Source organism: Micromys minutus, assembly GCF_963924665.1.
Source record: "Micromys minutus genome assembly, chromosome: 11".
NCBI classification, from domain to species: domain Eukaryota; kingdom Metazoa; phylum Chordata; class Mammalia; order Rodentia; family Muridae; genus Micromys; species Micromys minutus.
This window is the reverse complement of record NC_137980.1, coordinates 40,381,744-40,401,890: the sequence shown is the minus strand read 5'-3', so window position 1 is coordinate 40,401,890 and position 20,147 is coordinate 40,381,744. Positions and strand designations below refer to the sequence as shown.

The window sequence follows — 20,147 nt, the reverse complement described above, 5'->3', positions numbered from 1 at the left end:
TCAGCCCCAACCAACATACCATGTCAACATCAACACCCTTGGGCCCACTTTAAACTAATAGTAGTTACCCTAGAATATATATGGATGGCTAAAAGCTCTGAAAAGTACCAAGTGCAGTTGTGAAGGATTGGCTACTCCTCCCTCAATATGTGGCCTCCACTTGTTTAAGTTGCAAATTTTAAAGAATCAGACTATATTTACATAGCTCCATGTCTAAGGGTTTGCTTAGGAAGTTGAACAAACCTCCACCTGACATTGAAGTTTTGCAATTATTACAATATATATATACTTAAACACCTAATCAATACCTCAACAATGGAAAACAATAAAAGCTGTTTAAAAGGAGGTATGGGAGAAGTCAAGGCCTTACATCAAAAGACTAGAACTACACAATGCAGAAAACAGGCAAACTGCAGCAGGCAAAGGGAACCCATCTCTGTAGTTCTCCTTAGCCCCTGGGTTTCACATAGCAGGAAGAGCATCTGGGTTTCAGCACTCCTTCACCCTGAAGCACAAAAGGTGCTCAAATCAGATGGAGAACTTAAAGTACAGGTTTATGTCACCAGATTTAACAACAACAACAAAAACAAACAAAAAACCAGCTTAAAAATTTGTCAGCCTTCTCTAAATGGCTTCTGAATGCTGGTGTTCACTGCTCAAATGCACCCAGTGAGCAACTGCACACGGGCTAAGTACTGACAAGATGAAAAAGACCAACGTTCTCTGCTCCAGTGAGGCATGAAGCCACCAGTGATGCTGTAGCTACAGTAACTTTGGCTGCTTAACTTCTGTCCCATGTGCTTAACACTGAAAACCTAATGCCTTGTTTCAAGATTCCTCAGCACTTAAAACAAAATTAAATTGAACACCAATAACTATTCTAGTTACTACGGATGAAGAAGTCACCTCCCCATGGGACCACCTGGCAAGCTTTTATGCTCAAAATCAAGTGAAGGCTTTATCTAATGTTTATTCTTCTTCCAGAAAGATGGAAGCAAACATTTAAGATTTTCAATTTCTTAGCAGCCCAAGTAAGGTGGGAAAGCAAGTGTACAGGTTGGAGGTGTGTGAGAGGTGAAGCAAACAGGATCAGCAATTCAAGACTCGCTTTGACCACAGAGTGAGTTAAAGTCAGCTTGGGCTATATGACACCCACTGTTCACTGAAAGGAATAAATTCACTGCAATAACTAAGAGACATGTGTCTCTTCTTTTTTCTTGCAACGACAGGCAACCAGACCTCATGTACTCACTCAAAACCTAAACCATGACTTGGGAGACAGAGGCAGATGGATCTTTGAGTTTGAGGCCAGTTTGGTCTACAAAGGCAGACAGTTCCAGGATAGCCAGGGCTGTCACAAAGAGAGACCCTGAAACACACTACATCACCTGAAAGCTATGTTACAGATAGAAATCCACTGACTTGATAAATGAAGTATCTACTGCCCTGGCTGCATGGAGGAACTTATCCTTCATTTTAACAAGCAGAACATTTTTCTGAAGAAAAATAGTACAGATATTTTTCTGTCATGGTGACAAGTTTTGTTAAGGTATTGAAATAATGTAAAAACATATTTTGAGATAAAACAAAATACTTTCCTTCCCAATAGAAGTTAATGCTCAAAAAGAAAATAAGGAGCACAGCGACCTGTCTCCTCAGCCATCCTGTCTCCCAACCCCCACTGCACACTCTGCACGAGTCTGCTTTCATCAGATGAGCATCCTCATCAGGCTAATGCTAAGTCTGCATGCAGGGAGTACTGTTTCATCTAGGGTCAGAAATCTGAGATGGACTTTAAGGTCAGAGATTTCTTTTCTAGTTCATACATTAATTGAATTTTGTAAATATAATTAAGCTTCTCTTTCTAACATTTAGGTATAAAGAACTAACAATCTAGTTTTATGAAGTATCCCATATTCATTCTCATAAGAAACTGCACAAACATTATCTAAATCAAAGCAGCAACATTTTATGCAAAAACCTATATACATTTATTTATAGTTATTAATACAGTATAATGTACATGAAAACTAAGGGCATTGCTCACTAAACCAAGAGCTTTAAATTTTAATTTGAAATATAAAATGGAGTTTCTCCAGAGAAAAGATCCATATTAAATGCATCTTACCTTTGGCTCATGTGTTAAGAGAACATTGATAAAAATCATGACCTGGGCTTCTCTTAGTTTTAATTGAAATGAACACGGGAAGCATAAATGAGTAATTTCTTTTATGTAGTAGCAAAGAGAGTCAATAACCCTTTTAGGAACGAGACTATTTCATTTCCTCCCAACTTGGATTCACCATAAACTCGATCCACAAATGAAATTGGAACCTGGTTTAAAAAACACATAATACATCAAAGTCAGTCTTCAACCAACAAGGGTAGCGAGCTTAGGCTACCTTTGGCGTTCTCAACACAAGAGCAAAGCCTTAACCGGCAGCACAGGATATATGTTCATTGTCAACCATGGTTCTTAAGGTAACTGTCCCTGACACACTTATTATCTAAAGTGAGTCATCTGGGTCAAGCCCCACAGCTGTCTGAGAAACACTGAGCTGAACAGTCAGTGCATGAAATTTCAGGTGTGTTTCCAGTGAGATGCTTTGTCAATTTTTTCTCCCTTCAGACCGTTACCTTTAATGTCACGGAGGAGTTAAATTACAACCCTTCTAATGTTCACAAGACGTGAGGCATTCTGGAAGGGTAGTATTTTTTTTGCTTTGAATAAGCATTTGGTATTAGATGTGGGATCATCTCTTAATAAACTCACCACCCAGCCTGAGAGACAAAACCTGCCTCCGTGTTCTCTAACCCCTGAACACTTACTAAGAAAAGCAGCCAAGTACTAGTCAGAAGAAAGAAGTTTGACATGCAGACAAGCCATTATTTAGAAGGAAACACACCTTCAGTGTAAGTGTAAATCACAGCAGGTCAAATATACTGATCTGAATGTTCACCTTCCAAGGAACTGCAAGTCCAAGACATTGTTAGGAACACATGCTTTTGTAAACCTTTTCCTTTTCTGGGGAGGACAAGGACTTAACAATCACTCACCTCACCAATGGTGTAATTCATCTGTCTTGCTCGAACAATCATTTCCATCTGAAAAACATAGCCTTTGGACACACATTTTTCTATTAATTTCTGTAGAACTTCTTTTCGGTACAACCTGTAAAAAATTCAGGGTATTTATGAACATCTGGACACGTGCTTATCTACACATACCCTGACCTTTCAGAACTCACTGGTGTCTATAATACTCTCAGTAGTCACTGGTGTACAGACAAGTTCTCAGAGCCTGTGATCCTCTCTCTTGGCCATGAAGTATATGGTAGGAGCTTGGAATAGTTTTGAAAATACTATTAGTATTTCTTGAGATATATCTTATCACAAGTTATGAACATCTGGTCAGTTAGATACCGGATACACAAGCACCTGTTCTTTTGGGTTTGGATTGGTCTTTGAATTGGACATACTGGAACGGCAGGGTGGCAGATGAAAGATGACATGTGCCAGGGTAACGAGCAGTCCAGCAGCAAACCCGTGTCTGCTCGCCAACATGGGCTAAGGTCCGGAGGGCAGTCAGGTCATTTGAGGAATAGCTGTCAAAACTACAGATGAGCTCAGTGAGACCAGAACTAGGCACCACAGTTGGCAGGCAATCCATCAGCCTGCTCTGGACAATGGAGGTCACAGGCACTTGTGGTAGGCAAGTCTACCTTATCAAGTACTTAATCTATAAAGTAAGACAGGGCAGGCTTGTGGGGAACCCAATCCTTTGGTTCAGAAAATCCAAACAGCAGGAGGTATCATTAGACGGGGTTTTAATTTATTTAAAACAGGTAGGGAAGTTATAATTTCTTTTTAAAAGTTTATTGGTCTGTGTCTGTCTGTCTCTCTAGTGTGTGCTGTCAGGCTTTTCTGACACACATCTTTACCTACTGTACCATCTTCCTTATCATGTATATACATATTTACAAGCTAGAAATGAGAATTTGGCATAGCTACATTCTGAAGGCCAATGGATGGACCTACTATACCGAAGGAGCTGTCAGATCTTGGTTCTTTCTGCAGTCTTCCTGAGGTTCCTGTAATGTTTAGCGTTCATGTGTGGATGAGACTGACGGCACAGACTCATCTATACAGAGAACAGTAAGGCTCTAGGGTTTTTCTGCTGTGGCTGGGATATGCACGTGCTGTTCTTCAGAGTGCACCAGTAGCAGCCATGTTCCTAATGGGTAACCAAGCCCAGCACGGGGGTAAACAAGCATGCCTAAGTCCTATATTCGACCTGGAAAGTAGGAGTCTAACACACACCTGTAATAGGTTCTTGGGAGCGTCAGCCTGCTGACCATTAGTGGGGATGTGTGATTAAGTGGTTGTGAAAGGAAAGCAGCTCTTTATTGGGGTGGGGTGTCTGTCTCCATGCAGCTCGGCTTGTGCTGCTATGTGCTATGTACATCAGGCTGGCCTCAAATTTGAGATCCTCTTGTCTCAGCCTCCTGCATGCTGGGATTAACATGCCCTGCTGAGAAAGCAGCTCTCAACAACCTCTTGACGCAAAGCCTCCAGGAAAAGGCTGCAGAGGTAAGAAAGAAACACTGTACCTGAAGCTTCCTGTTAAGTCCGACGCTCCCGGTCTCAGCAAAATCTGAGTTATAAAGTTGGCCCCACGGCTGCCAAATTAACCAGATTTTCTTTATTAAATAAATATATTTGAAAAACAAGAGAAGCACACCTAAGAGCAGACTATTAAATATTAATTATTAATAAATAAGATACCAATTTCATACACACAAAATGTTCAATCTCTAAGAACAGAGTCAGTGAAATGAGATCTGGCTTTTTTTTTAAACCCTTTGCAAGTAAAATAGAGAAGAGACCTGAAAGTAACCGTAGTACGTCTGAGAGAGGGGCACATTTAGTAGAGTATTTACCCAGAATGAAAGGCCTGGGCTCCACCACCAGCACTGTGTGGACTGGGCTTGACTGATTGATCAGGCTAGATGAGATAGCCACACACATTCCCACACTCAAACCCAACTCTCGCTAAGAAAAACCAGCCATTTAAACTTAGAAATGGTTTGGTAGAAAGAACAGGAATTCCATAAAAAAATTCTTTTTCAGACTCCAGCAAACAGAGACGGACTTCACACCTAGCATGCTGGTCCAAGTCTACTGTGGCGGGATTACAAACACCTGGCCAGTCAGGGAAGCAGAGGTCTGATGAAAAACAGGAAGAAAGCACTGGAGTGCCTCAGGTGGTGGTTGATGACTGAGCCAGCTTGGCTACTGTAACAGAACACCATTGCATTGGTGTTAACAGGAAAGGTGTTCTCCTAGTTTTAGAGAATGGGAAGTTCAAAAGAAGGTTCAGGGCAAGAGAGAATGGGGGTGGGGTGGTGACTCTCAAATCTCTTAAAAGGATGCTAATCCTATCAAAGGGCTTACCCCTCCAAACTATCCACCTCCCAAAGACCAAGACTCCACAACACCTGAGGATCTCATTTAACATAGGCATTAGTGAAACACAAACATTCAGTCCATAACAATGACTCTAGATTAACAGAATCCAATACAATTGTCAGTCACAACTATTAAGTGACCGCTATATTAACATTTGAAAGGGCATCAAGAGCCTGAAGGAAAACGGTAGCTATTCTCCAGAATCCAAAATGAAGGCTTTCTTAACAAAGATCATTTGCTCATGCCAGGCCCAGTCTTGCTCTTTCTTCCTCCAACTTGATCACGATGAAAGCTTGTAGCTAGTGTGTCCCAGCACTATGCCTACTTGCATTTCTGTTTCTATGCTTCCTGCCAATCATGGATTAACCCTTTGAAGAGGGCAGCTGGCCCCCAGTTACATGCTTTCTTTTATAATTTGCTGAGGTCCTGGTGTGTCTTCAGAGCAATTACGATAGTAACAAAGACGAAAGTGCAGAAGATCATTTTTGGCTTGAGTTTGTTCCAAAAAAGGTCTTAATCATCCCAAGATAGCCCTGACCATACCTCCACAGTGCTAGATTATAGTAGTAGGTTACTATATCTAGTTGGTGCATATGTGCTAAGAACAGCACCCAAGACTTCCTATGTATTAGGTAGTCATCCCCAGCCCCAAAACAATGTTCATATTTTGTTGTTGGGGAATACACACCATGTATTCAGATTCTGATTTCTATGCCCAGGTATCTGTTTGCTGTCCAGATCTTAGCATGGTCAAGTAAGTATCTCTGGTCTCAAAGTTATGTAATTGTTCCCCATCATCTCTGATTGGTTAAAAAAGAGCTGATCAGCCTATGGCTGGGCAGGAGAGGACAGAGAAGGTGGAACATCCAAGCCCAGTGAGGGTGTCACAAAGTAATCAGGGAAAGTGGGGGAGAGAAAGAGTAGTCATGAAGAGACCATGAGGTTGCCATGAGAGTAGCCATGAGAACACACATGGAGCAGAGCAAGCCAGAGCAAAGACTGAAGGTAAAGGACGCCTGGTTGGGAAGTAGGCAGCCTTAGGGGGACAGAATAGCTCAGAACCTGCCCAGCATAGTGCATGTTAATAAAAACACCAGGTCTCTGTGTTTGCTCATTCAGGAGTTAAAACAGGCTAGAGTGGGAGTTAACAGCACCCTGGAGCTATTTGGGAGTAAAGGGGGTGCAGGTGACCCCCTAATACATTTACATTTGGTGTCCAATGTATTGGCAGAAATGCAAGCATAGACCCTGAGAAAAGTTTTGGACACAGGAGTCAGACCAGATAGCTGGGCTTAGGAGCTACAACGGGAAAAGTGAGAAAAATGTTTCCTTGACAGCAGTTTCCCAAGCAGATCTGGTGTTCATGGCTCCTTTAACAAAACCCCCCAAATTACTATTGCATTTTGTTTCACATTATTTCATTTATTTAAGATGGAATCCTGCTATGTTGGTCCCAAAAGCCTGTATTTAAGTCATTCTCCTGCTTTAGCTTCTTGAATATGAGGGCCAATAGGCATGTGCTACATTGCCTGGTGAGGATGAATTTTTTTAACTGGATGGATGGTGTGGACTCCTTATGTGGTTCAACCTGCCCTTGAATTAAAGTATTTTGATTAAAATGTGTTAAGAGTCACCAGCTGTGGGTTTGAATTCTAGTTGTGGGCTACACTGAGACCTGAAGCCTACAAAATGCAGACAGTAACTATAACTATTCTCATCAGAAAAAACTAAATACAACTAAATGCCACAACTAAAAGGAAGAATGTCCCCATGATTTGGACTTTCTACTTTTAACACACAGGTGAATGAGTGACCAAGTTCAAAATGTCTTTGGAGGTTAATTTGTTTTCAGTTCCAGCTGAGCCTGCCTCCAACCTCTGGAGAATCTCAGTCACACGGTCAGCAACGAGTATAAGAAGGGCAGGTATCACAGTGTGCCCTCTCCTTAGGAGAGACTGAAAACCACTATTCATCCAATCTCTGTTTCACAGAGAACTGAATGTTTTAAGTAGCTATCCCAAGATGCCATAATTGAGGTAAGCTTAATCTGCGACTGGATGAGGCAAGGACAGAGACATCACTGGTGCTGACTCCTCCTTCCCATCACTGTGATACTGCATGGGATAGACTGGATCCCAGTTCCTTATGGGTCTTTACACCAAGTGCCAGACTATTCCCTTACTATTTGTTCATGGGAAACCCTGATTTTGTGGAAGCCTTAGTGGTCTACATATGACAGACCGTGGTTTCTATCTTTGTTTCTCCAAAGAAGCCATGTAAAGAGGTTGGGGAAATAGCTCAGACAGTAAAGTGCTTACTTTGAATGCATGAAGACAAGAATGGGATCCTCAGAATCCTCACTGAAAAGCCAGGCATGAAGGTGTGCTGGGATGGCCAGCCAGACTAGTCTAACCAGCAACATCCAAGCCAATTAGAAACCCTACATCAAAATATAAGTGGATAGTGCCTGAGGAATAGTACCTAACAACACTGAGGTGTGTACATTCACCCATTCTCCTCCGTCTATCTAACACACACACACACACACACACACACACACACACACACACACACACACACACCAATCTACCTGTGTGGGGAAGCCATCAGAACTGAGATGCCCAGCTGACTGCCAGCAATAACTGCTAGTTACTGTGTGACCTGCTAGCATGGCCAGTAGCTGCAGAAGCAATGCCAGCTCCAGGTGAAGGCAGAGGAGCAGCTACCAGTCAGTCCATGGAATCCTACCCAACTTGCCAGACAGTATCAGAAATCTAGACTGCTGGTTTTTAAGATGAGTAGAGTAAAGCTTTCAACAGTAAACACAAAGTTATCACAATAATGAGAAGCTTACTTCTAACCAAGCTCTGTCTACTTCAAATGATTATTCCCAAACCGAGTTATATAAACATGTACACATACCTGATTATCTTTCTTTTCAAATCCCATCCATAAACACCCCCATTCCCTTTGTAGCGAGTTCCAGAGACAATATCAAAGTTACCTTCCTTTTGTTTCCTGTAAAGAAAGAAAAAAAAGAAAGAAAGAAAGAAAGAAAAAACCTATACAAGCTAAATTAGAACAAACTCTTAGGCTTTGAACAGGTGTCTTCATAAACCAGGAAATCAAGTTTAAGAGAGGCAGAGGTAAAGCATGAAGCCAGATGACCTGACTGTCCAAATGAGTCTTTCAATGGATCCTGACATGGATCTTGTGTTTTAATTAACATTGTAAAAAATAAATTGATGTGCGTGGGTGTTCTGCTTACATGCATGTTAGCACGCCATGTGTAGGCAGTAGCCTTGAAGGCCAGAAGAAGGTGCTGGAAACTGCTGGACCTGGAGTTACCTGAGTGAGATACCACATGGTTGCTGGGAATTGAACACCGTTCTTCAGGAAGAGCAGTCAGTGCTCTTAACCACTGAGCTACCTCTCCAGTCCCATTACTTTTCTTATAGTGAAGCATGAACCCAGGATTCTATCTGCTGACTTTACCACATGCTAACCTCAACCTCCCCCTCCACTGTCCAGGCTCCTTCTGCAGAAAAGGCTGGGCACCTCCAGACTGCTGTTTCTTCCAGAAAACAACCAGGTATCTTCCTGTAAGAGCTGTGTTGTATTTATAAACTTAGAACCCCCATAAGTCAAAAGAAACCTTTTCTATTCTTAAATTGGGATAAACATCAACACTAGTAACAACAAAAAACACGGTTTCACTAAATGCTTGACTGGCCTTGCATTTCTAACGCTCTTCCTGCCTCTGCTTCAGCAATGTTGGAATTACACATGTTGCCTGTACCCAGTACCCCTCCCTTTGAGATAAGGCCTATGTAGCTCTGTGTGTCCTGAAACATTCTACATAGACTAGACTGGCCCTGAACTGAAAGATCAGTTTGCCTCTGCTTCCTTAGTGCTGGGATTTAAAGGAGGGTGTCACTATGCTTAAGAAGTCCATTTTTTGTTATTGTTTACTTTTCGCGACAGGGTTTCTCTGGCTCTCATAACCTGCCTGTTCTGGAACTGACTCTGTAGACCAGGTTGGCCTCAAACTCAAGAGATCTACCTGCCTCTGCCTCCCAAGTGCTGGGACTAAAGGCTTGTGCAGCCACCACCTGGCTCACTTCCTCTTTTAAGCATTGGCTGCTGCCTGACAAGGTAGTGAGGGATTCCACTGTAGAGTTTTATGATGTCTAGAATCCTGGCACTCCTGGACCAAACCCTACTACGGTCTATAGCCTTGACTTTAACAAGTGAAGCACAATGCTAAACAACAAGGGCTTTATTTTCTTCATGTTCTGAAAGAAAACAGAACCATCTACTGCGGGTTCTTGAAAGAAGTCATTAGTCAAAGACCCATGTTTATAAGTCTCAAGTCTCTACATTAGCTAGTTTGACAGAAAAGTTCAAGTAGCATGCATATTTTAAATTATCTCAATTAATATTAGAAATACTAAAAATTGTACCTACCTGATAAATTCAGGAATAAATTTGGGCTGAAATTTGGAAAGAATAAACAGTAAGTCAGGAACATATGACAAGTTTACCATAAACACCTAATGAACAAATGTGTGTTAGGTTTGGTGGCGCATCTCACGTAATCTTCACATTCAAAAGGCTAGATTACATAGTAAAGCCATCCCAACACAGAATAGAACACTCACATGGTGTGAAAGGTCAGCATCCATAATGATGACATAGTTCCCGGTGGCATGTTTTATTCCATGAATATAGGCAGTTCCTAAAAATCAAAAGTATTTATACTCATTAGTAAAAATTACCAGAAGGAGCTGGAGAGATGGCTCATCATTTAAGAGCACTGGCACTTCCCGAGACCCAACCTCTATTTCCAGCACTGACATGCCAGCTCACAACCACTTTAACTCCAGCTGCCCTGTTCTGGATTCTGCAGATAATTCATATACACATTACACAGACATATTTAGAAGCAAAACACTCAAAACTATGAAGTTTGAAAAACACAAGCAACAGAAGCCCACCCAGAATGTGAGTCTAAGTTAAGCAGGAAGAGATCACTCAGCATCCTGAAAACATACACTTGCTCTCTGAGTGACCCTAGCCCACTGCTGTCTCTCCACATCCAGTGCACAGCTCACAGTATTACACAGTTAGAAGGTAGCTAGCTGGCCATCCACCTTACATTTTGATGCTAATTTAATTAAAAACAAAACAAAACAAAACCAAAAACAAAGCCTCAGTTTTTTTTTTTTCCCTGGGAAGAGGGGGTGGAGGTGCTAAGACAAGATTTCACTCTATAGCCCAGGCTGACCTCAAACCCATGAAGATTCTTCTGCCTCATACTCCAGCTGCTAAGGGCCATCACGTCAAGCTTCCAAAATATCAGATTATATAAAAATCACTATATGCTTATGCTCCTTAGTTCCCCCAACAGAAACAGTAAACCTTCTTGCCGGTGCTTTAGTGTCTTCCTGAGACAGAGGCCAGGTTTCTCAGAGCTCCACATTTACACATCAGCTTCCTAGCCACTGCCCTCTTCACTCATCTATTTCAGGGATCTCAAATTTACCCAGACTCCAGGCTCTCTCACAGGCTACTACTAAGGAAATGGCAGCAGATGTGTTACCCATTCCCAAGCAGTCTGAGCTCCTGTCTCTGCCTGAGAGTCACACTGTGACTACAGGCATACTAGCTTTAGATCCCAACCATCTTCTCATTTAAACTCCACTCCACCTTCATGGTGTTCTAGGCATGACCTTCTGACCTAGGTCCATTTCTCAATCATTTTCTCTCCTGCTCTTCCTTGCCCTTCAAGTTAGGTTCCCAGAAGCTGCCTGAAGGCCAACTGCAAATTGCCTGGTACATTAATTAGGCCCTACTAGAATGATGTGGCCAAGTATTCTGATGTCTGTATGCACAAAATCTCCCATTCAGGGATAGATTATGAGTTACCTGTTGGGAGGACTGATAACTAATCAAGACCATCTCTGCTCTTTCTATCCCTAGTCCCACCATAATCTACAGCAGTCAGGTTGCAGTGGCTGGCACCAGCTGAGCATTTCAAAATAAGAGATTTTTGGCCTTTTTTTTTTTTTTTTTTTTTTTTTTTTTAAATTGGATCTCACTATAGTTCTGGTTAGCCAGGAATTTGTTATGTCAACCAGGCTGGCCTCAAACACATAGAGATCAACCTGCCTTTACCTCTTGAGCGTTAAGATTAAAGGCATTCACCCTTAGACCTGGCTACAGGAAGCTTTTCAATGTTCCTACCACTGAGAAGTGGCATGTTTGAGGTGGCAGAAATACCAAGTCTCCTGATTGGTCCTTGCACATTGTACATAGAAGCTGCTATCACAGTGTGGACACTTACTACAGGTCAGTTATAGCAGCCTTTTCCATGTGTCTTCAAAGTACACATGCATGTGTGCATGCATGTTTTCCCTATGTGGGTATGAGGCATGGAGGTGTGAGTATGTAGAGCTGATGCTAGAAGCCATGCCTGATCCTTTTCTCCTTGTTTATTATGGCAGGGTCTCTGAACCAAGCTTAGAACTCACTGATATAGTGTCCTCACTCTTCCCTTGGGGCTAGAATTTCAGGAGAGTTATAACATACACCAGGTTGTTTTGGAGATCTGACCACTGGTCCTTGTGCAAGAGCAAGTGATTTAACTGCTGAGCCATCTCCCCTCTCAGGATAGCAGCTATCATTTGTTAAGAATTATGAGCTGAAGGCATTTCAAGACTTATCTCAGACTCACTGGACTCATTCAAAATACTCTACAGCAGCAGTTCTCAACCTGTGAGTCTTGATGTGTTTGGGAGTCAATTGACCCTTTTACAGCAGTCATATTGTCAGAGACCCCGCATTTTAGATATCTACAGTATGACTCCTAACAGTAGCAAAATTATAGTTATGAAGTAGCAAGGCAAATAATTTTATAGTTGGTGGTCACCACAATGTCAGGAATTGTATTGAAGGATAACAGCATTAGCAAAGTTGAAAACCACTGCTCTAGAATGTTCTATTTAAGATGAAAAGTTTTTCATTCTTAGAAACAACTACCTTTTAGACTCACCATTTAAAGATTTCACAAATTCTCCTGTACCTTCCTTTCTCTAGGCTATGCTATGAGAAAGCCCATGTCTCAGGCTCTTTTGTCGCTTGTGTCCAGGCAGCTGTTAGAGGCACAAGTGACGATGCCAAGGGAAGCCAAGAGCATCCAAGTAAGCGTCCAGCACAGCATGCAGCAGCAGCACCTCAGCTACCTTCCACCCCCTAACATTCTGCTCCCTTAACACAACCAGTTTCCTCCTGATCCCACCCCAGCTCCTCTGGAGTCTCTTTGCTAGCAGCTCAGCTTCCGATCAGGCTTCTGAATGATTCATTTCCCTGCCAATAGGAATTCCTGTATTAAGTTTCCCATCTGGACAGAACCACAGAAGTTTCTGGTTTGCTGAGTGGGTTCAGACTGATACAGGCAACCCAACTTAACCATTAGGACGTCAAGCAGACCATTAAAGGCCATCACTGCTGACTGTCTTTGGGCATTTTTCCAAAGTAAGAAAACAGAGCAGCAAATATGACGAGGGCAGGTAACAGGAGACCCTACTTACCGAGGCCCAGCTTTTTCTCCCGTGGTCTCAGGAGCTTCAAAAAAAAGAAATAACATGTCAACACAAAAAGACAAAAATACTTTAAATTTTATTTTACTCTTATATTTTACTTTATTTTTATTTACTTTATTTATCTTTATTTACTTTTATTTACTTTATTTATCTTTATTTACTCTTATTGTATACTCATTTTAAACATGAGTTGAATTTATTAGACCTTGAAGCAGAGTATGGTTTTGTCCAACGTTAAACTGGTGTTTGGGGGCTGGAGCTGTGGCTTAGTATACATGAAGCCCCATTCTCCCACTCAGCACTATATAAACTCGCACACAGCCCGCAGTAACAGTATTGGGAGGCAGGGCCAAGAGTCAGAACCTCAAGCTCATCTAGTCTAAGGAACTGTCATAAACTTCAAGATGCCTACTTGTACCACCAACAAAGCAAAGACAGAAGCCATCACACCAACCAGTCAACAAAACCTTGTTTGCTTATTTTGAAGACAAGATTTCTCTGTGTAGCCCTGATTATCCCGGAATTCGATCTGTGGACCAGGCTGGCCTTGAAACACAGAGACCTGCTCATCTCTGCCTCCTGAGAACAGGATTAGAGTTATGCCATCACTGCCTGGCATAAAATATCTTTGTACTTAGATTTAAACTTTTTATGAGTATAAGCATTTTTCTGCATGTGTGTCTGTGTACCACATGTATGTCTCATGCTCACTGAGGCCAGAAAACACTGGATTCCTCAGAACAAGAGTCAGAAATGGTTTCGAGCCATTATATGGGTGCTAGAAAATGAACCTAGAGCCTCTGAAAGAGGAAAAGCAATTTTCTTTAATCCTAATCCTACAGGTAAAATAAAAACAAAAAATGTTCCCCTTCTGGTTTTATTCTTATATGGAATAGTATTGTCATATCCCCCCTACTTTTGTTGTGTGTGTTGTTTTGGACACAGTGTCTGAAACTTCTATAAATGCTGGGATAAAGAGTGTGCATCATTTCACTCAGCCACATCTTCCAGGTCTAAAGAGTGCTTCTTGTTCCCTTTTTAGATAAACAGAACCTTAACTAACAATTCTACGGCTTTTCAAAGTATTGGGTATTGTTCGTCTTCATCCCAAATTTCACACACCGTTGCCAGGCATTTCCTCTGCCAGCTCAACCTAACCTGTGCTTTACTGCTCCAGTAACACACTCCACTCACTTTTTAAAAGGTTATTGTTTGCTCATCTGTCTGCCAGCTCTTTCTACTTTTCTCCATGACTCAGAAAAGGGGTCATGGAGAGCAGCTGAGGCTTAGCACCATGGAGAGAACCTATGAGAGGCTATTAGTGAAAATGCAGCCCAGTTGCAATAGAAGACCCAGCATACTGGAGGCGCCAGTACCATGGGATGATCACCAAGAGCAACAGCAGCAGTAAAGTGGAGTCGGCCAGAGCCTAGAATGCTGCAGAGGGCAGAGCTGGAGAAGTGACCCAGGTCCAGAAGATACATGGATTCCAGATACTGGAACAAAAAGCTGTGAAGTTGAAGTTGTCTTGGAGACCTCAAGATGTTTGAGATGCCAGAACTGTGGGATACCTGCTGAGGAAAGCTGCTAATAGGGAGAGAAACCAGCTCAAGAGAACGAAGTGTGCTGCAGGATGAACAAAGATAAAAGGAGTCGGAGATCTGAAGACAGCTTTGATATCAGTCATAGAGATGCAGAGCTGAGTTTGCTCAGCTGGCTTTCCATCTTGCTTTAATCCACTATCTCCTGTGCTCTTTCCCCTATATTTTGGAACTGTAATGTATAATTTTGTACCATATGTTGGAAGTATGTAATCTGTTTTTTGATTTTTATTTTATAGGGGTTATAGTTAAGTAATGGCATAAATCTCAGAAAAGACATTGAACTTTTAAAACATTGTTGAGACTGTGATGGACTATGAGGACTTCTGAAGTTGGACTAAATACATTATATATACATCATGTTATGGCTATAAGCCTTTGAGAGTCAGGGAGTGCAATGTGGTTTGAATAGGTCTGGTCCCTATAGACTCATGTGTCTGAAAGCTTGGCCTATGGAAGTGGCACTATTAGGACCTGTTGCCTTGTGGAACGAAGTGCGTCACCCTGAAGGTGGGTCTTCTATGCTCAAGCTCTCCTCAGTGTGGAACAGTCTTCTGGCTGCTTTCGGATCAAGATTTTGAACTCTCAGCTCCTTCACCAGCACCATGTCTGCCTGGATGCTGCCATGCTTTCTGCCATGGTGATAATGGACTGAACCTCTGAACCTGCAAGTCAGCCCCAATTAAATGTTTGCGTTTATAAGAGCTACCTTGGTCATGGTTTTTTAGAGCAATAAAACAAAGACAATAACCAATGTGAATCAGTAGTCTTGGCCTGGAGCTTCTAAGGAACCTTTAAAAACTATAGGCCAAAGTTGTCAACCCAGCATTAAAACCTGTCTTAGGCTGAAATGTCAAGTTGTGAGATATGACAGGCATGGCACTTGGCTGTGTGAGACAGGCAGAATTCTGAGTATGGGTGGATTTGCCATGCATGAGTAGTGTAACTTCCCTACACCATTCCCATTTGCCACTATCTGCTACTTGAAACTCTCAGAAATACCACCCATGAAAAACAGTCCTAAGCCTGGCCCAAGGGCAGGTTTATAATCTCAGCTTCTTAGAAGCAGATGCAGTGTTAAGACGGAAATGCCTAGGAACATCAAGACCCTGCCTCAAATAACAGGAGAGCTAGGGATACAGCTCAGTGGCAGAGTATCTGCCTAGCATGTGCATGGTCCTCAGTTCAATTCTCCATTGCCACAGGGGAAAAAATGATTCCCACTGTTGAGGTTGTAAGAATACTAGATCTTGTTTCCTAATGGTTCTCTATCTAGAGAAGACGCAATGGTTTTTTGTTTAAGATTGATGGACTGATTTATTATTATATAGTGTTCTACCTGCATGTGTGCCTGCAGGCCAAAAGAGGGCACCCGATGGTTATGAGCCACCATGTGGCTGCTGGGAATTGAACTCAGGACCTCTGGAAGAATGTGCAGTACTCAACCTCTGAGCCATCTTTCCAGCCCAAGAAGGGACAATGTTATCTATCCCCAAAGGGTCATGTAGTAATATCAGGTATATTTCAGGTTGCCAAGGGAGGGAGGCTGCTACTGGCATCTTGTGGATAGAGGCCAGAGATGTTTAAACATCTACATTGCACAGGACAGGTCCCTACAGCAAAGCATCAGCAATATGTGTAAACCAAGAATCCTAAGTCACAAAAGACTGCAACAAATAAACACAAATGACATCTGCATGGCCAGCACCAGTGTGTTTCCAAGTTAAATCTGTATCCAACTGTGTGCTTTTGGTCCCAAAAAATTATCCAAAGGAGAATTCACAAAACATTTTCAAAAAATACAACTCATGCTAGTGAGCCTCACAGCTCCTGGCAACATCTCTTTCTTTGCCTGTGTTGGTGTGCTTGTGTGCTGGGATTACTGGCATCCGTCAGTTGCCTGGTGTGGGTACTGGGATCTGAGCTGGGTCCTTTACAGAGCATCAAAGGCTCCCTCCTGCCCAGATACCCCTCTCCAACCCTCATGCTTAAAATCTATACTGAGAATATTCTCTAATAAGCTCCAACTCTGCTTCAAAAATAATACAAGTTCATGAAGTCACTATAAAATTGCCTCTGTAGCTGTCCCAAGTCACTCTTCTAGGACAATAGGTTTCCAGGTGCAGGGAGAATGTCAAGTTTCAGATTCAGGAAGCCACCTTTCCTACCTACCAGCTCAGAGCTGCAGGTGGCATTGTGTATAAAGTACATGAGGTCCCAGAGAAGGGAGCAAGCAAAACAGAAACCCCAAAACTCTTTCCTGACTAGCTCTATAATACACTGGCTGACACAGTGTCACATTTTGGTATTTTAAGAAAATGTATCTGTAGAGTCCATCACAAAGCTAGAGGTCAACCAAAGTCTACTCTTTGTAAAATTACCACTGGCCCACTGACCAAAGATATATAATTTCAATCTCAAGAGGGTCTGGTGCATCTTATCTTTCCAGACTTTGCTCCTTATCAACTTCCTCCCTCAGAGAAGAGGAAAGGATCTGTGACTTACAATTCTGTCTGGCCCATAGATCTTTTCCAGTTGTTCAGCAACTTCTCTTGTCCCATCTGGGCTTCCATCATCTATGATTATAATTTCATAGTTGATTGCACTAAAATAAAATTTAAGTTTATATTAATGTTGGGTGGCAATATCTAAGTTTTAAAGGAACTCAAAAGTTAGAAGCCAGGAGTATTAGGATGTTCAAAGCTACTCTATAGACCTATAGTGACTTACAGACAGCTTTCCATAGCAGAAATCTTATCGCAAAATAAACGCAAAAGAATACTTTAAATGGCACTAGCAAATTTAAATAACCTAAAATTTATCTGACTTAATTTCACTCTTAAAATTGCTTCCTATTATATTCACACAATAGTTTCTACTCTAAAAACCATTCCATATAATTGTCTGGCAGAAAAATTCCACACACATAATCATAATGTCCCTCCTTTACCATAAGACTGTAAAGGGGAAGGAAAAGGAAGCAACATCTTCCTCTTGGCCTTAGTGTAGACCTAGACTCAGGAAACTAGTGTTAAAGGTTTGACTATTAAAAGTGGTAAAAGTTAGCCCCAGAAAACTTGGCAGGAAAGAAACAAACCCCAGCCTGTTCTTCAATAGGTACACGGGGGTCTGGGGAGCTGGTTTAGTGGTAACAGTGCCTGATGTGTAAACAAGGAAGTGTGTCTGGATCCCAAAGAACCAAAAGAACAGACATGACTAGGCATTCCTGAAACTCCAGTACTAGGGGTGGTAGGTGGGGGCTTGAAACCCCTAAAATAACAGAAGCTCAAGAATGCACAAGCCTAAGGGGACACTCTTGGCTGAGAGCCTGTTTTAAACAATTTAAAGTGAACAGTGAGTGAACAGGGAAGGCACCCAACGTTCTCAGCCAGCCTCTGTTCCTGCATGAACCTTGCCCCTACAACACAAAGAGTAGGTACAGTGACCAGCTTCCCTCTGTTCCTGTAACTCTGGGATAGGTATGTAATTTGGCCAAACACAAATTATGTTGATTTTGACAAAGGTAATTCCATTTTGATTCAAGAATATTCACTGCAGGGTGCAGCTCACTGACAGAGTTCCATCCTTCAGTACCCCCAAATCACTCAATAAAAAGATAGCCCAGAACTTCAAAAGCTGAGGATGGAGGCTGGGGTGTTCCAGACTAGCCTTGGTTATAAAGGATGAGAGGGAGCAGGAAAGTAGAGGTAGGGGTGCTGGGCTCATAAATTAAACAGAGCAAAAAATACCAGTATACAAAGCTGGGGCTTGGAAAAACCTGGAAGACCCAATTTAAAAGATAAAACATGGACTGGAGAGATGGCTCAGTGATTAGGAGCACTGACTGCTCTTCCAGAGGTTCTCAGTTCAATTCCCAGCAACCACATGGTGGTTCACAACCATCTGTAATGAGTTCTGATTCCCTCTTCTGGTGTGTCTGAAGACAGCAACAGTGTACTCACATGAAGTAAATAAATCTTAAAAAAAAAAAAAAAAAGATAAAACCTAATAAAAAAAGATATGCACCACAGGGCCACCTTATATAAACTGTTTATTTGGATGCAACCAAAACAGCATTCTTAAACCGGGTGGCAGTGGCTGCCTTTAATCTCAGCACTTGGGAGGCAGAGGCAGGCAGATCTGAATTCCAGGCCAGTCAGGGCTACATAATTTTGACCTTATCTAAACCAATCAAACAAGGCAGTCTAAGGCTTTTACCAATCAGTATGGTGAGGCTGTGCTTTCTATAAAAAGTATGAATCAAGTGTTTTGTTTTTCCAAGACAGAAGCTGCTCATGTAGCCCTGGCTGGCCTCAAACTTAGTACAATTCGTCTGCAAATGCATCTCTTGCACTACAGAGCTTGGCATCAAATACTTTTTTTAGCTGCTAAGTAAAATAAGGGCACAGCGTCCTGTCATTTGAAAAGCAAAAGCCAAGGAACAAACAAAAAGCTCTGGAAACAATGTGTTCTCTGACACTGGTCTAAATAAAACAGCACACTGCTACGGCATCCTACTCTAACTAGCAAAATCACGTTTCTGTAAGTTGACAGGAAAAGATCGCCCAAGATGATCACAGCAGGATGACACTCATCTGGCCGAGTTGACTCCATTCTGCTATCGGGAGGCGTCTTATTTACTGTTTAGTTTGGAGACCTTTTTTTAATGCGTAACACTTCCACTGTTAAAATTCCTGTTCCTAAGGGCTGGGACTCTGCCTAGCAATGCGGAAAGGCCCATTTTCAAAACAACAAACAAGACCCGGTTCCTGATCAAATTCGAAGATGCTCTCTCCCTGCCAGCTCCTCAGCAGTTCTCTGACAGCGCAAACAACTAGCTTACGTAAGCGCTCGGCCCCGAGGCGATGTTGAGAACGCTGGCTCCGTACTCCCGGCTCTGGCGGCAGATCCTGACCGCCTGGAGAGGGATGAGGTCAGGCTTCCAGCCTCGCCCCGAAGTAAAAGTGAAGTTAGCCTTTCAAGAGAAAGGTCGGGGACGGAGACCAGAGCGATCTGTCGTTAGATAAACACAGGACTCGCTAGAGACCTGAGCAGGAATGAGAACCCGGGAGACAGACGCGGGGCTGTGCGCCCCGGTTTTCCCCGCTGAGGAAAGCCTCGAGCAGGCTCGGGAGGGAGCGGAGGCAAGGCCTCGGAGAGTCTCCTCGCGCACCCAACCGCCGACGTGCAGCCCGCGGCTGGCTCCCCGCACCCGCGCGAGAAGTTCCTTCTACCTCTCGGAGAAGCTCTTCACCAGCAGCCACACGATGAGCGGCAGGTTCTCCCGTTCGTTGTAGGTGGGCAAAAGCACCGAATACTTGTCCTGTCGTGAGGAGCGGCCCTGCGGCGACCGCTGAGACGCAGCAAGACTGCGACTCGCCCCCGTGGAAGCCATGACGGATCTGAGCTAGGCGCCGGAAGCGGACTTACGTCATCTGACGCGGATCATACCAAATCCCGGAGCAAGAGGGAG

At 42.7% G+C, this 20,147-nt stretch overlaps 1 protein-coding gene across 1 annotated transcript; it reads right to left on the bottom strand.

Annotated features, from left to right (window-relative positions):
* Positions 1–1,954: 1,954 nt before the first annotated feature.
* DPM1 (dolichyl-phosphate mannosyltransferase subunit 1, catalytic) lies at positions 1,955–20,075 on the bottom strand. The gene is made up of 9 exons (XM_080925675.1): positions 19,909–20,075; positions 17,180–17,279; positions 13,062–13,095; positions 10,131–10,207; positions 9,937–9,962; positions 8,392–8,487; positions 4,611–4,679; positions 3,058–3,172; positions 1,955–2,334 (listed from the first exon to the last, which is right to left on the bottom strand). Exons 1-9 carry the CDS (start codon positions 20,067–20,069, stop codon positions 2,230–2,232), a joined length of 783 nt encoding a protein of 260 aa, XP_080781801.1. The 5' UTR covers positions 20,070–20,075; the 3' UTR covers positions 1,955–2,229.
* Positions 20,076–20,147: the final 72 nt, after the last annotated feature.